Below are 15,890 nucleotides of genomic sequence, written 5' to 3'. Positions count from 1 at the left end.
GCTATGAGAGCTTGTGTTATATCTTTCAGTGTTTGAAATGAAGGTTTTTTGGAGTGCAAATAACAAAATAATCAAAATACCAAAACAACAATGCCTAGTTTTCCATGTGTTATCACCACTGTTTGTACATGAACAAGGCAACCGTGCAGTCACCAGGCAACATGTAATTAAAGCCGGGTCTCCCAGATCAGTTCCATTCAACACCTGAAACACAAATTGTCTCCCTGCCAAAAGCAATCCTAGCTCTGCAGTGACTGTGTATCTGTAAACATGCTGACTGCATTGATGCATGCATGTAAATTTCTCAAGTGCTTCCTTTATTAGGAAACCTTTTCCACAAATATGGTGTGCATTTCTCGGTGTAAGCAAAACACTGTCAGGATAATTATAAGTTGTCACTACTGATAACCTTAAACCTCTTTGGATCAGTGAAAGCTTTACCAGACTTGCCTGATCACTTTTGTACACTCATTCTTGTATCCATTTGTCTTTGGCCTCTATTACCTTTTGTTCCTCTTTCTCTCTGGCAATATGGCATCTTTCAATTTTCCAGTGACGAAGGAAGTCGCGAAGGTAGCCAAAGATGGTGAGGATGCCGTAGCCCATGTAGGTGAGTACTGCCACTAGCAAGGGTGTCTCTTCGAAAGACTCGATGAAAGGCCGGCTGTAGAGGCTGCCATGATATGATGCTGCGTGGATCTGAGCAAAATGGAAATCAGAACATGGATGGAAACGCCATGAATCGGTTACGCAAAACTATGCATTGCATTCACTAAAGAGAAGGCCTTATTTTGAATCATGACCCACTATCTGATAACTACGGGAAAAGATATTGTACTCGAACATGTCTCAATTTGCAGCTCACACTGTATCTCACAATGTGCTGAAGCTGTAACTGGAATGTGTCAGAGCATGCCAGAAAACTGTTAGTAGATCATTTGGAATACTTAATTTAAAAAAGCTGTTCCAGACATCAAGCAATAAAGTACTCTGGATTGATAAATTCTGAACACTTGGTCAGAAAGTCTCAGTGAGGATTTCTAAAAAAGCTGTAAATTTTTTAGACTTAGCTTTATCTCAGTTTGAACCAGTGTTACAATCACTCTGACACACTGAAACACAGGGACACCATTTAGTCACACCGACAATAAATGTGCTTTTAATTGCACTTAAATAAAGCTAATAAAACACTTTTGAATTATGGCTATAGCTTCACAGCAAGACACATTTTCACTACTCGTTCTCATTTTAAATGTCATGAATTGAAATGAAAGAACCAAGTACAGTGTTATCTATTCACTACAATGCAGACAGCAAGCGTTTTTTGAATCAAACTGTCTTGGTACAAACCAAGGAATTGATGTGACTCTTCAAATTTGTTCAACAGATCATTACATTAATATCGATATTGTAATTTTAAAAGTATTTTTAAACAAAAAAGTTCAAGTTACTCACACTAAATTTGAATCCACAATGTCAGGACTAAAAACATGTTAATTTTTGCTACCTCTGGAGCAAAACGTTACTCTGATGGTATAATCATTGTAACATGTCTGTTTTCTTCACTGTGAATTGATGTGATCAGAACTTGATGTCTCAGATCTATGTTTCATAGTCATGAAAGAAAATAGACTTATGAGTTTTGGTTTTATGGCATCAATAAACCAAGGACTTTTACAAAGAGTCCCATTTTCACCTCTATGAAAAACCTCAACAGCTCAAATGACGATATTCCTTTATTGTCATTTAGTTGATATTTTTGACTCTGCTCTGTATATGTATTCTTTTTATGCGATATGTATGTATGTAGTTCATCTTTTAAATATTTGTAAATGCTCTATTAGGATGGAGACTTTAGTATCATTTTGTTGCATCCAGACAATGCTTTCATCATGATTTCCATGGAAGGTTGTAAGAGATGACATTTGCACACTGTATATATAGCACTAATGCTGTTTGCTTGCAGGATTTTTACCTGTCTCAGGAAAATCAACACCAGTAACAAAGTGAGCAGAAACAAACCAGACCACAATGGTCTGGTAATGAATTGGTTGAGCTACAGAAAACTAGCCAATCTTTGATAATTAAATAATAAGTGTAGTCATTTTTAAGCAAGCTTCTCAAATATGTTTTTTTCTCATATTTGACATTAAAATAAGCATCTGGAATGCGTGTTGGACAAAACAACTCACTATGCGGTCTTGCAAGATTATAAAAGGCTTTTTAAAAACTGCTTTTAATACTCTACAGCAAAAACTATTCTTAGAGAAAACAATTCCCAGAAAACAATTATTACACACCACCAGATTGAGAATGTGTGAGCGAATGAATAATGGATTCATTGTAAAGCGCTTTGGGTGTCTTGAAAAGCGCTATATAAATGTAACCATTATTATTATTATCATTATTACTTGCAGCTATATTGTGCAAGACAATTTGATTGTTTCACAGTCAGAACACAACAATCCCTATCTCTATTTATGCTATAAGAAAAATATTCTATGTAATCACTACTTCCCCAGTTAAGGCCTTAAATTGAATAAAGCTCTATATTACGGTACATGTAAATGTACATTCCCTCTTCTGCTGTCCTAATGAGAAGAAATGCAGTTTATCTTTGTTATAGTTGGCTGAGGTCTGTGGAACTCACTTAGAGGTGACTTATTTGCTGCCAAATTTGAAGTGGGAGGTAAATTATGGCAGCAAATCAGACTCATCATGCTGCTGCGGGTCTGGGCCGGTGCCTGGCTGCTGCCCGGGGATCTGGGGTGCAGGGGTGTTGGGGTGAGTGGGGTGGGGGGTGGGCTTGGGTGTGTGTGTGTGTGTGTGTAAGGGGTCTTGTGCCCTTGGGGGGCGGCCGCGGTGGGCCTGGGGATGGTGGGCCCTGGGTTGGGCTCTTCTGCTGCCCTCTGTCCTCCCTCGCCTTTCCGCCTTTTGATGTGTGGCGGCTGTGTGCCTCTTTGGTCGGCGGGTCTCTGGCTGCGGTTGCTGTGGGCCCCGGTCTTGGTGGCGGCTGCTCCTGGCTCGTCCTGCGCTGGAGGTCGCCTGGGAAACGGTTTTGTGGCCCAGTGTCCCCCGGCCTTCCAGGCGTGCCCTCATGGGGCACTATGGGAGGGTGAGTGGGTGAATGATGATGGATGTTATGGGGGGGTTGGTGGTTGGTGGGGAGGGTGGTGGGGAGGGGGAGGGGTGGGATAGTGGGGAGGGGGGTGGGGTGCCCTGGATCTTGGGCTGCGGCGGGGGCGCCGGCCCATGCCGGGTGGCTGGCTCCCCTGGCGATGTTGACCCTCTGCCTGGGGGGGCGGGGGTTGCCTCTTTGGCGCCTGGGGCCCGGGGTCCTGTGTTGGGTCCGCCCTGGGCCTCCGGCCCCTGGCGGGGTCGGCGGCCGCCGATCTTGGTCGCCTGGGGCCCGGCCCTGCTGGGCGCTGGAGGTCCTGGCCGGGTTCTCCCTCTGCCCCCTTCCGGGCCGGTCCGTGGTCTGGTGGCTCGGATCTCTGCTCTGGGATTGCTGCTGGCTCGCCTGGGTCTTGTGGGCTCTCGGGCCCGCTTCTGGCCTTCACGGAGGTCAGAGGTCATAGTTGCATGATCACAGTCACAATTGCACCGTACTCTGCATGTGAACATAGCAACCATGTTGTCTTGGGGGGTGTTAAGTTTGTCCTGGTGCCAAAATATCAAAAGACATGTTTCCTCAGTTTGTGTGTTTCACATAGATGATTTGAATAATTACTAGCTGTGTTTCGTAACAAAACCCGTAGGATGCGTTCCGGTGTGTCTTTGTTAAGGTGTACTAGCTTGTTATCTGTTGTGTCGGTTTCAATTGAAAGATAATTGTATTCTTGCACTTTTCCTTTTCTCTTCACTATCCCCTCTTGTTGTTGTTTTTTTTTCCTCCTTTTCTCGTTTCTTTCTTCCTGCCTTTCCCCTGTCAGGTCCGGCAAATTTATGTATATTTAACTAATCAACAAGTATTCAATCTAAATAAATTACTGTACAGTATCAAGGGGAGTCTTATACTTACGAACTCCCCTTGGAAAAGCAAACTTGTATGGCACAATGCAGCAGCCAGATCCTCATTCTGCCTGCTCTGTTGCCGGACAGGACACAAAAAAAAATAAAAGAAAAGAAAAAAAAGAAGAAAAAAAAAGAAGAAAGACAGATTCTGAATTTCAAAAGCTGCTGAATTTCTTACTTTGAATTTTTTTGCATCAAAATTATGCATGTGAATTTTTTATGCCTGAATTTATCTCATCAAAATTCTAAAAACCAGTTAAAAATTCAGTGTTCAAAATTCACCACCAAAAAAATTCAATGTGTTCAAAATTCGCTGTCAAAAAATTCAGTGTTCAAAATTCACTGTCAAAAAAATGTGCTGTTCGCATCCAGAGGACTTAATACATAAATAATCGATCCTGGCCAAAATCAAACAAACACCCAGCGAATCAAGTGACGCTCCTCTGGTCATGTGACACGTACAGTTGACCTCACAAGACCGGGGTAACTATGGCTACCGGTGTGAACAAGAGCGCTTCGGTGAGTGTATTAAGCCTTTATGTGTCCTCTGTGTCACAAGGGAGGGGGGTTTGAACCCAGAGTGCAAGCACACAGGAGGCAGGTGGATACTTAAACAAGGATTTATTTTATTCAAAACAAAGAAAAGCCAAAGCACTGGGGAAACTAACCCAGGCAACCAAAGTCCATTCAAAAAATGACTGATTTAAACCAAACCAAACAGAACTAACTAAATAATAACACCCAAACTGGGCACTACTTGGCTAAACCTAACTTAAAATAAAACGGCGAGATTCACAAACCAAAAGTCCAATGGGAGGAGGGCCGGCAGGCCGGTGTGGAACCCGGCAGACTGTGGCGACCCACTCCTGGGCTGCCGATGTGCAGCAGAGAACACGGGGTTGCAAACATGCAGAGGAGATGAGGCGGCGGCAGGAAAGCAGAGGGGACATGCGGCTGCGGGAGTCGAGGCAGGGGCAGAGCTCCAGAGCTAGGCCGGGCAGGACAGAGCAGGCATGTAAATCCAGAGCTGTGGCAGACCGGGACAGAGTGGCTGGTGGAGCGCCGGCAGAAGCAACAGACAATGTGGCGAGTGACAGGGTGAACCAGGCTATAAGTGCCGCTGATTGTTGATTGGGCGCAGCTGTGCTCCACGGCAGCTGCGCCCAATCAGCCAGAGCTGACAGCTGGCCAGGAGCGCAGCACAGAGAAGGGAGGGACCATGACACTCTATGTGGTTTGTTTTTGTGAAAGTCAGTAACCTGTAATGCATGACATGTTTCCACAGAATAACATCTGTAGTATACGCAAGGAGCTTTTAACAATGTGCTGCTCGCCGCGCTAGCCGCGTTAGTACAGCGTTAGTACAGCGTTAGTACAGTGCTATCCACGCTAGCCGTGTTAGTACAGCACTAGCTGCGCTCGTACAGTAATAAGGCCACACTGACAGCATGTTCTGCAGCTGGGTAGTTGAGTAACAATTTTTTAAATGCACAAATGGGCAGAAATGTGATTTATGCACCCGGAAATGCTGTTAAATAACAGAACAGTGTAAAGAAACTGGTAACCTAGCAAATTTAATTAGTCTACATAATACTTCGTTTATTATGTGTGTTTTTTGCTCAAGTTAATGTTTTGATTTATTTTAAATTACACTTGATCTTGGAAGGTTTTAAACTGTGTAGTCAGAGTAATTCCAGCTGTGAATGAATAGCTTGAAATGAACTGCCCTACACTGCTCTGTTCATAGCGGACCATTCTATCACAGCGTGCTATATCAGGAGTTAGTGTGCAATGATAGTGATAAATGCAGCCCATTTTTGTCAACTGTTTCCTGTTTAGTATGTGTGCCCTCCTTTAATCTGTTCTAAAAGAAGTGTCTGATGGGGCAGTCTAGTCTTTCAGTCAGGTTAACTATTTTATCCAATTGCTAGTTTGCATTTTATAACTTTGTTTTTCTCTGTTGTAGGAACTATTGTTAAATCATCTTTTTGTGAGACTTCGTTCTTGTTTGGAGCATATTGGACTGGATCTGGACTTCTTAGAGCTTACTCGCACAGAAGAACTTGTGTTTTAAAATGCTTTATCCAACCAAGTAGAAGTTTGCCCAGCTATTTTAAATGCACTGACACAGCTACACCATCTTATCAGCTCAGAAAAAGGAAACAGGAGTCAGTACATCGCAACTGTGCACTCAGAGAGGACCAGCTGGGCAACAAAGAATGGTCACATCCCCAGACCACCTTTGCAACTTACTGGAAGTTAATATGTCTGTTGTCAGTGGTATCTGTGAAATACTGGCTTAGTATGTGAAATACTTTCTTAGAATTTTTTAAGCAGACTGTAGACCCAGTTTCAGTAGTTTTTTTTTGACATTGAAATTTGAGGCTATTCAAATATCAATATCTCAAAGACAATTCAAGATAAAAGCCTGAAATTTTTACTTATTTGTCTTGCTCGCATGTAACAGCAGTTTCAGCCAACCCCTTTAGTTTGCTGCTTTACTTTTACTGATGGCTGAGTTGGATTTATGCCGATAAAGATAAGTAGAAATGGATCCAGTTCTTCCCAATGACCATTTATTGCTAGAATGAATGTACAAATAACTTGAAAAATAAAATGACAAAGCTCTAAAGAGTCTATTAAGACGGCCTTGTTCCTTCTTGCAGCCGCATGCTCAAAAATTTTTTTCCTTTCTCAGCCCCACCCAGATGCTGTGGCAGCTGGTCTTGAAGCCTTCACTTTAGGCTCCACCTGAAGCTTCCTCAAGGGCACACCTGTACACACACTATCTCCCATTCACATAAACATACAAATTAAAAAGAATGTGAAAATCAACACAAATTGTAATTTGGCTCCTACTTAACTTAAGCAGATCAGATTGCTATTAAATAGAGTGGTGGAAAAAGGTTTTTGGACACCTCATACATTTGTGAAATATTGTCAAGAATCACTCTTAGGTCTTCAAATGCAATTTGTATTAGTTCAGTCACAGCCATAATACTAAGCAAATCCTAAAAAAGCCATAAAATGTTTTTAAATTGATTGGTTCCATAAAAACAAATTTAGAGTCACCTGTCTTATGCAGCCACACCTTTTGAAATAGAAAAAAACACTTTTCCACAAATATTTCATGATATTTGAGATTGTGTAAAATTTTAAGATTGTCCGAAACCTTTTTTCCACCACTGTATATGTCAAAGCTTGAAAATTTTCCATTAGAAAAATGCCACTATCTCCAGACCCATATATTTGGTCATGGTTCCATGATGTCAATGTACACACACACACACACACACACACACACACACACACACACACACACACAAAAGTTTGGACTCACCCCTAATTTTCCTGTATTTTTGTCAAAACAGCCCAATTGAGAGCTAACTTTAGCAATTTGTAATTTCTAATTATTGCAAGAACATTCATGAGTATGCTATGAACAAAATTTAATCACATATGGCACTCAAGTAGGGATGTTTCCAAGCATTTATTGATGAAAGCATTACTAGAACATTTAGGTAGCAATATTACCCTATCTTTTGTTTGGTTAAAACACTTAAAATATCTTTACAAAGGGTTGCATGTCCCCTGTAATAACTATGCCGTCCCAATAGAATGTTTTTTCACACTTTGATTCACATTTCTTTACTCTGTTCACAAATATTTTGTGTTACCTTTTTGAGATGATATGAAAGACTGACAATTTCTGGAAAGAAGAATGTCTTTAGCTAATTTGAAAATTATCTAAATCTGAAGTATCACAAAAAATGGCCAGAAAACCTCAGTTAAGCAAAGAAAAAAGGATCGAAATTCAGGTTTTGAAAAAAGAAGGCTATTCTACAAGCCAAATTGCTCAGAAAGTTAAAGTCTCACAAAGTGGAGGTGCAAAAAACATTAAAGAGATATGAAGAAACAGGTTCACATGAAGACAGATTTCGTTCTGGTAGAAGCAGAGTCACGTCTAAAGCTGAAGATAAGTTCATCAGGGTCACCAGTCTTCAAAATAGACAGAAGACTGCCCCAGAAATAAGAGCTCACAGGGTTTTAAACTGTGGGGAGGTCTGCCCGAGTGGGGGGGGGGGGGGGGCGACGACGACGAAATCGCGCAATTGTTCGCGAAATCCCGCGAGAGCTCGCGCCAAAACACCGGTTTTGGCACGATCTCCCGGTAATGTGGAGGTTTTCGTTCACTTCTCATGTCTAGTATGTTGTGGGACACTCGTTGAGACTATCCAAGCCGGTCAGTGTGGGGAAAAAAGCACGTTAGGGCGGACTTTGACGCGGGGAGGTAATTGCCCCATACTTTTCGCTAGCTGAGCTGCTAGCTGAGCTGCTAAGCTGCCTGCCTGGCTATATACTGGAGCCATGTCGAAAATTAATTTCTCCATCACTCACATGTATGAAATTACATATGGAAACAGACCCCAGGTTGAAAAATACCGAAGTTCCCCTTTAATCATGCATGGCAACAGGAAATTCTGATTTCAGCTGAAAATTATTTGGGGGGGCTGAAGCTGAGAGATTTATAGTAAAATAGAAGTCATTTAGACTGATAAAAATGATCAAAAACATAATAATACTAGACTTGTTTAAGTCAGCAAATATAATGAAAAGTTAACTTACATGTTCTTCAATCTTTTCTCACTATCTTCAGTTCAAAATATTTCACAAATCTATAGGAGTTCTATACTACTATGTACACTATATACAAGTCAGTTCACTGTAACACTCCTATTTTGCCAATTTTCTTCTCTTTGCAGCAAGCTGTGTACGTCTCTGGACAGCCTTCCATTTCAACTCCTCCTAGTGGGCTTTTCTTGCAGCCATTTCCTTCTCTTTCAATGTTTCTTAGACCCTCCAGAAAAACGCGATTATGCGATTGCACGAATTCCCGCATTAATCACCAAAATGCAGCTGATTATGCAGGGGTCAATTATTTCCCAAAAGGCCGCATAATCACCACAAAAACAGCACATAATTCCCGCAAGAATTTCACATTTCCACGTAAAAAAGAGAAATATGCGCGTCCCGCTTTATTTCACAATTTCCGCATAAAATGAGAAAACTATAACCAATATAAATGGAGTTGTGAGTGAGTTTTTATGTGTCGCCCAGCCTGACGTCATCAGTTCGCGCATTCACACACACACTAGAAGCATGAGCTGATGCGGAGCGCGGCGCCAGTGTTGCCAACTTAGCGACTTTCTCGCTAAATCTAGCGACTTTCCAAAGCGTCTTCGCAACTTTTTTTGTCAAAAGCGACTAGCCACAAATCTAGCGACTTTTCTGCCGTTTTGGAGACTGACAGGAAAACTCGGCTCATTCTGCAGCTACTGTCACTGTCCTCAACAAGCAGCAGGTGCTGCTGTGAGCTTCTCCCTCTCCCAGAGCACAGGCTGTCAGTCCAGTAACCCTGCAGCAGTCCCAGTGTCTGATTAGAGGACACATCCCTCCGTGGCCAGACGGCAGATGAATCGCGCATATTTGTGCACATTTCGCAACTATTCTCAACGGATTTAGACGAGTCACAGAAATGTTCAAATTTGAAATTAAATCGGCAGAAATCCGCGGAAAATTGCCATGCATGTTTAATGCAATAATCGTCATTAATATGAACATAAAACAACATAAAAACAAGGTTAAAAAAAACATTCTGAAGGTGTGGCGGCTTTTATTTTGCCGTGGCGGTGCGCCACAATCAATTACATGTAGAGGAAACCCTGGCTCAGCTAAACTCAACCAGGAGATGTGTCGGTGGATACTGTGTGGCGTAGACTGCGGGAATCTGGTCTGAAAGGCAGGGTAGCTGCCAGGAAACCACTGCTAAGAAAGCAGAACATAAAGAAGAGACTTCAGAGGGCTAAAGAACATAGAAACTGGAAATTTTGATGAGTCACAGATTTAGACAGTTTATTAACAGAATTATATGCTAGATGCTTCAATTTTGTTTTCAGTGTTCTTATCTATAGTTCCACTGTGATTAGGAATGTGCTCATGCGCTAAATTGCGCTCATAATTTAGACTCTCCAGAAAAACGCGATTATGCAGTCGCATGAATTCCCACATTTAATCACCAAAATGCCGCCAATTATGCGGGGGTCAATTACTTCCCAAAAGACCGCATAATCCCCGCAAAACAGCACATAATTCCCGCAAGAATCTCACATTTCCACGAAAAAAAGAGAAATATGCGCGTCCCGCTTTATTTCACAATTTCCGCATAAAATGAGAAAACTATAACCAATATAAATGGAGTTGTGAGTGAGTTTTTATGTGACGCCCAGCCTGACGTCATCAGTTCGCGCATTCACACACACACTAGAAGCATGAGCTGATGCAGAGCGCGGCGCCAGTGTTGCCAACTTAGCGACTTTCTCGCTAAATCTAGCGACTTTCCAAAGTGTCCTAGCGACTTTTTTTGTCAAAAGCGACTAGCCACAAATCTAGCGACTTTTTCTGCCGTTTTGGAGACTGACAGAAAAACTCGGATCATTCTAGAGTCACTGTTTTCAACGAGCAGCAGATGCTGCTGTGAGCTTCTCCCCCACCCAAAGCACAGGCTGTCAGTCCAGTAACCCCGCAGCAGTCCCAGTGTCTGATTAGAGGACACATCCCTCCATGGCCAGACGGCAGATGAATCGCGCATATTTTTGCATATTTCACAACTATTCACATACTTTGCAACTTTCCGCAATTTCCCCGCATAAAATGGCATAAAAACCCCGCATAGTCCAAACTTTTGCCTGGTAGTGTGTGTGTATATATATATATACACACACACACACACATATATATATATATATATATATATATATATATATATACATACATGTAATGTTGGTTGTTATTTTGTAATCTTTCATATTTATATACTTGTCAGGTGAGTTGGGAGAAGAGGTAGGGAAGGGAATCCAACAGTGCAGTTAGTTTTGTCAGTCAAGTAAAACTAACTAGAGAACTACATACAACAAATCTTGTATGGCAAGTGCAAATAGAGGCCAGGATGTCAGTCTTAAAAGACAGGTAGTCCTTCTAATGTCCTGGGATGTGTAAGGTCTCATAGCAGGTCATAGCAGGTGGGGTATCCACCATTCACTACTTCTATGTCTCCCATCCAGTCCAGAATTTCATCACAATGGTCAGTTCAGATGGTGTTGCTAGGGAGTGGATTAAAATGGATGAAATAAATGGCTACAACAAATTAAACAATCAAAAATAATCCAGGGCACACATACTAAACAGGAAACAGTTGACAAAAATGGGCTGCATTTATCACTATCATTGCACACTAACTCCTGATATAGCACGCTGTGATAGAATGGTCCGCTATGAACAGAGCAGTGTAGGGCAGTTCATTTCAAGCTATTCATTCACAGCTGGAATTACTCTGACTACACAGTTTAAAACCTTCCAAGATCAAGTGTAATTTAAAATAAAACAAACCAAAATGTCAACTTGAGCAGAAAACACATACGTATAATAAACAAAGTGTTATGTAGACTAATTAAATTTGCTAGGTTACCAGTTTCTTTACACTGCTCTGTGATTTAACAGGATTTTAAATCACATTTCTGCCCATTTCTGCATTTATAAAATTGTTACTCAACTACCCAGCTGCAGAATGTGCTGTCAGTGTGACCTTATTACGGTACTAATGCAGCTAGCACTGTACTAACGCAGCTAACGCTGTACTAACGTAGCTAGCGCTGTACTAACACGGCTAGCGCTGTACTAACGCTGTGCTAGCGCTGTACTAATGTGGCTAGCGCAGCGACCGCGGAGAGCAGCATGTCGTTAAAAGCTCCTCGCGTATATTATAAATCTTGTTCTTTGGAAACATGTCATGCATTACAGGTTACTGACTTTCACAAAAACAGACCACATAGAGGACACATAAAGGATTAATACACTCACCGAAGCGCTCTAGTTCACGCTGGTAGCCATAGTTACCCCGGTCTTGTGAGGTCAACTGTACATGTCACATGACCAGAGGAGCATCACTTGATTGGCTGGGTGTTTGTTCCATTTTGGCCAGGATCGATTATTTATGTCTAAGTCCCCTGGATGCGAACAGCGAATTTTTTGACGGCGAATTTTGAACACTGAATTTTTTGACGGTGAATTTTGAACAAATTGAATTATTTTTAACTAGTTTTTAGAATTTTGATGAATTCACAGACATAATTTTGATGCAAAAATATTCAAAGTAAGAATTCAGCAGCTTTTAAAATTCAGAATCTGATGAGTCTGATTTGCTTCCATAGTAAATAAGACCACAGCGTTAAGTGCTAGTTTAGCTGTGCACTAACTTTACAGGAAAGAAAACACTGAAAGGAAGATTTGACTGCCAAATATGGGAGGAGCAGGTTGTGTTGAGGTAAATCTAAACACATAAAAATTCACGTTCATGTTTGTTCTCCACATCTTGATAAGCAGATGGATGAAAAGACAAACTCCCTTTTCCTAGTCATTGTGCAATTCGCTTTGCCATCGTGCTCATCTCGGCGATCATGGCTATTAGGCACTACATGTGACCAGTCATGCCTCTCTCTCTCTCTTTCTCTCTCAAATACCTTACAGAGTAGCAACGCTGACATGTGCATGAACTCTAATAAGCTGAGTTTCAATCACCAGGCGCTCAGTTTCTTAGCCTACCAAGCCAGTGTAGCAGAGGAAACTCTGTGCTCTTGGCACCACAAATGTCTGGTGAAGAGAATAATAAATATAAACAACACTGTCAGCTAATTTTACTTAAGAATCACAGACTAGAATTACTTTATGAAAGTAAGTCAGACTCCGATATATAAAAATTCTGTACCACGATTTAACTGAGAATCTGAATGCCCATGTGTGTGACAGCGCTTACTCATGTAGTTAGAGGGGACCCGTTAATTGGAACAGTTACAGAGAATGCACCCAAGGGTCGAAATTTCAATAGCTTCTCTGGAAAAAATCTATTTCAAAGCATGCAACATGGTCTCAGTGGACAGTAAAGTGAGCAGATGCATTGATTCACTGTCTTCTTACTCACTAACTGATCATAGTTTCAGTCTTACTTGTAAAGGGAGTCACCCACTTCATCTGGGCTTTTCTAAAAATGTCCCTCTCCAAAATTTGTGCAACTTAGAAGATTGCAGTCAATGCATAAACTAAAATGAGCTGGAAAAAATGCATTAAGAGTTGATTATGAAAAAGAGAGAAGTAGCCAATACATGTGAAGAAGTATGCACTGAAACATAAACAACTCTCGATTAGAATGACACCAACTCCAACAGGTGAGATAAGGAAGCAACCTGCATGTTTTCTTACCTGAACTGTCCCAACTTGCCAGTTTCAATATTTTATAAATTCTTTGAACTTTAATTCTCCCCAGTCTGTGCCTCTGATTAAAATCACACACTTGAGCTCGTTGTTAATTTCAACTCATTTGTCATACCCGCCTTTTTTTTTAAACAACTTCCCTCCTTTACAACTACTGACTGGGCTGCACGAACCCATTAATAAAGTTGGAATTTAATAAACTCAGTTGCAGTTTGGTGCAAGTATTATCATGCCGAATTACAGAACAGTTAGCAAATCTAGAGAGAAAGAGTTTGACTTGTGTTTTAAGTGCGTTTGTAACATGAAAATGCGTGAAAACTCTTTAATCTGTGGTATTTCTTATGGAGTTTGGTGTTGAATCTGTGACGGAGTGTAAAGACATCAGGGCACGATGACAACAAACTGTCAGATTAGCAGCAGGAGGACTTTCATGTCATCCTGATAACACAGCAGCTCGTGCAAATGGAGCCCTGACAGCATCGTCCCACACTGTCGATACTTCCCCGGCTTTACCAGCCTCTCCACCCCGTCCCATCCCGGGCCTCACCTCGTCCTCGTCGGGGTGCCAGTGGTGCTTGTGCTGCCGCTCATGGGAGCGGTAGAGGCTCTTCACGAAGCCGATCCTCTCAGGTTTCAGTCCGTTCTTCACGCACACTTCCCCGTTGGCTGGTTTGGTCGCGGGGCTTTCAGTCATTGCTGAGCAACGATTGCGGAGCCGCGACGGTAACTTGCATGTAGGAACACGGAGACTGACTGCAGTGCAAAGCGGTGACAGTATCCGAGCTGGGACCGTTTACAAACACACACACCATAAACTCTCTCACACACTGACATACACGGACAACACGCGCACACAACAGAAACTCAGTGGTACCTGAAAATCCAGACGTGAAATACCAGAAATCAACGCCCCGTAAATCTTCATATCTGAGCCTGTCATACGGGGCGGGGCCACTCCGTGAATGAGGCGGGGCTTAAAACGTCACCTTGATTCTTATTTGACTGGAAACATGGTCAATAATATTTATTTACTAATCACTACATTAAAAACGGCATATATCGACATTTTAATAAATGTGTACTCTTAATATTAAAAAAATGATTTGGAATCTTTGTATTAAGAAACACATAGGTATTGTTACCTTTGTATTAAAGTTATGTAGATTTTAATCTAATAATCTTACATTAGGAAAATATTGATCTTTTAATCTTAAAAAAGTAGATATAGATTTTGTAATCTTAAGAAAACATCAGTTTATTATTATTATTATTAATAATAATAATAGTAATAATAATAATAATAATAATATACATTTCCTAATCTTATTTTTCAAACTGCTTTTGCGATCTTAGTATTAAAAATATGGGTATTGCAATATAAAATATAAGGTAATATTAATTTCACAATCTTAACAATTCAAAAATATACATTTTGGAGTCACAATATCAAAGAAAGAGAAGATTTTATAATCTAAAAAATATATACATTTTGAAATCTTAGTTAAGACATGTACACATGTTGTATTTTGAAGGAACACATTTTATTGTATTTTTATTTTATTGCATTTTATTTTATTGTACAGTTGTTTCCTTTTCACATTCTGTCTGGTGTTCCCTTCTTCTTGTATTGAATGATCTGATCATTCACAAGAACATAAAAAGAAAAAGCCAATCAAGAAAACAAAAAATCAGCCATCACAAACCACTGCAAAACATACAACCACATCATGGTTGTGTGCAGGGGGAGGATTGTAACATCGGAGACCAATAAACACAAACGATGGATTAAGGAAGCCATTGAGATAAGAAAGCAGATGAGCCGCTCCATGAACTGGGGCAAGGGGGCCTACAACCTCTGGCATACCTGGGAATCCATCCTCCAGAGACCACCGGACAGTGGGGGGCATATGGAATTATATTTGTGCTACAATCCTGAACATGCGTGTGAAATTTTGAGCACAAAAACAATACTGAGCAAAGAAAAACTTAATCTGAGCAAACAAAAATCTATTCCGTCCTCAAAAAATACATTTTTGTGTTTGCAACTATCCACATACTACGGAGCCCCTCTCATGACATGGTAAAAAAAAAAAATTTGTGGCCACGATATAGCTATAACGTGCGCACGAAATACTAGTTCGTTCGCACGAAATGCTACTTCGTTCCCGCGAAATGCTACTTTGTTCCCACGAAATTCGTTCGCACGAAATGCTACTTCGTTGCCACGAAATAGGTATAACGTGCGCACAAAATACTAATTTGTGGCCACGAAATAGGTATAACGTGTGCACGAAATACTAACTAATACTATTAATATCATTCCTGGACAGCTGAGTAAGCAAATCGAGCGCACCTTCTCTACAACCTGCTCTGTGTACAAGCCTACATGTCATGAGAGGGGCTCCGTAGCTGGGTAAGCAAATCGAGCGCACCTTTTCTAGGGTCGCAGGTAGAGGCATTAGACGGGCTAAAGTGACAGGATGGACAGGGACAGTGTGATAGAATTTTATTTTAGGCTGAGAATGAGCTACAAAGACATTCTGAAAAGCCTG

At 41.2% G+C, this 15,890-nt stretch overlaps 1 protein-coding gene across 4 annotated transcripts in view; it reads right to left on the bottom strand.

The window, feature by feature from the left end:
• Window positions 1-14,291, bottom strand: part of sptlc2a (serine palmitoyltransferase, long chain base subunit 2a) — a 45,464-nt gene extending 31,173 nt beyond the window's left edge. For all 4 annotated transcript variants that reach the window (XR_007938227.1, XM_051940053.1, XM_051940012.1 and 1 more), the window contains exons 1-2: window positions 13,886-14,291; window positions 505-699 (exon numbers count right to left, since the gene is read on the bottom strand). Coding sequence is in view for 3 of the 4 variants with exons in the window: in XM_051940053.1 (XP_051796013.1) it covers window positions 505-699; window positions 13,886-14,032 (342 nt within the window). In the remaining variant the exon portion in view is untranslated. The remainder of the gene's footprint in view (window positions 1-504; window positions 700-13,885) is intronic.
• Between the last annotated feature and the right edge of the window lie 1,599 nt (window positions 14,292-15,890).

This window comes from Acanthochromis polyacanthus, chromosome 1 (genome assembly GCF_021347895.1).
Source record: "Acanthochromis polyacanthus isolate Apoly-LR-REF ecotype Palm Island chromosome 1, KAUST_Apoly_ChrSc, whole genome shotgun sequence".
NCBI classification, from domain to species: domain Eukaryota; kingdom Metazoa; phylum Chordata; class Actinopteri; family Pomacentridae; genus Acanthochromis; species Acanthochromis polyacanthus.
This window is presented reverse-complemented; position numbering and strand designations above follow the sequence as displayed.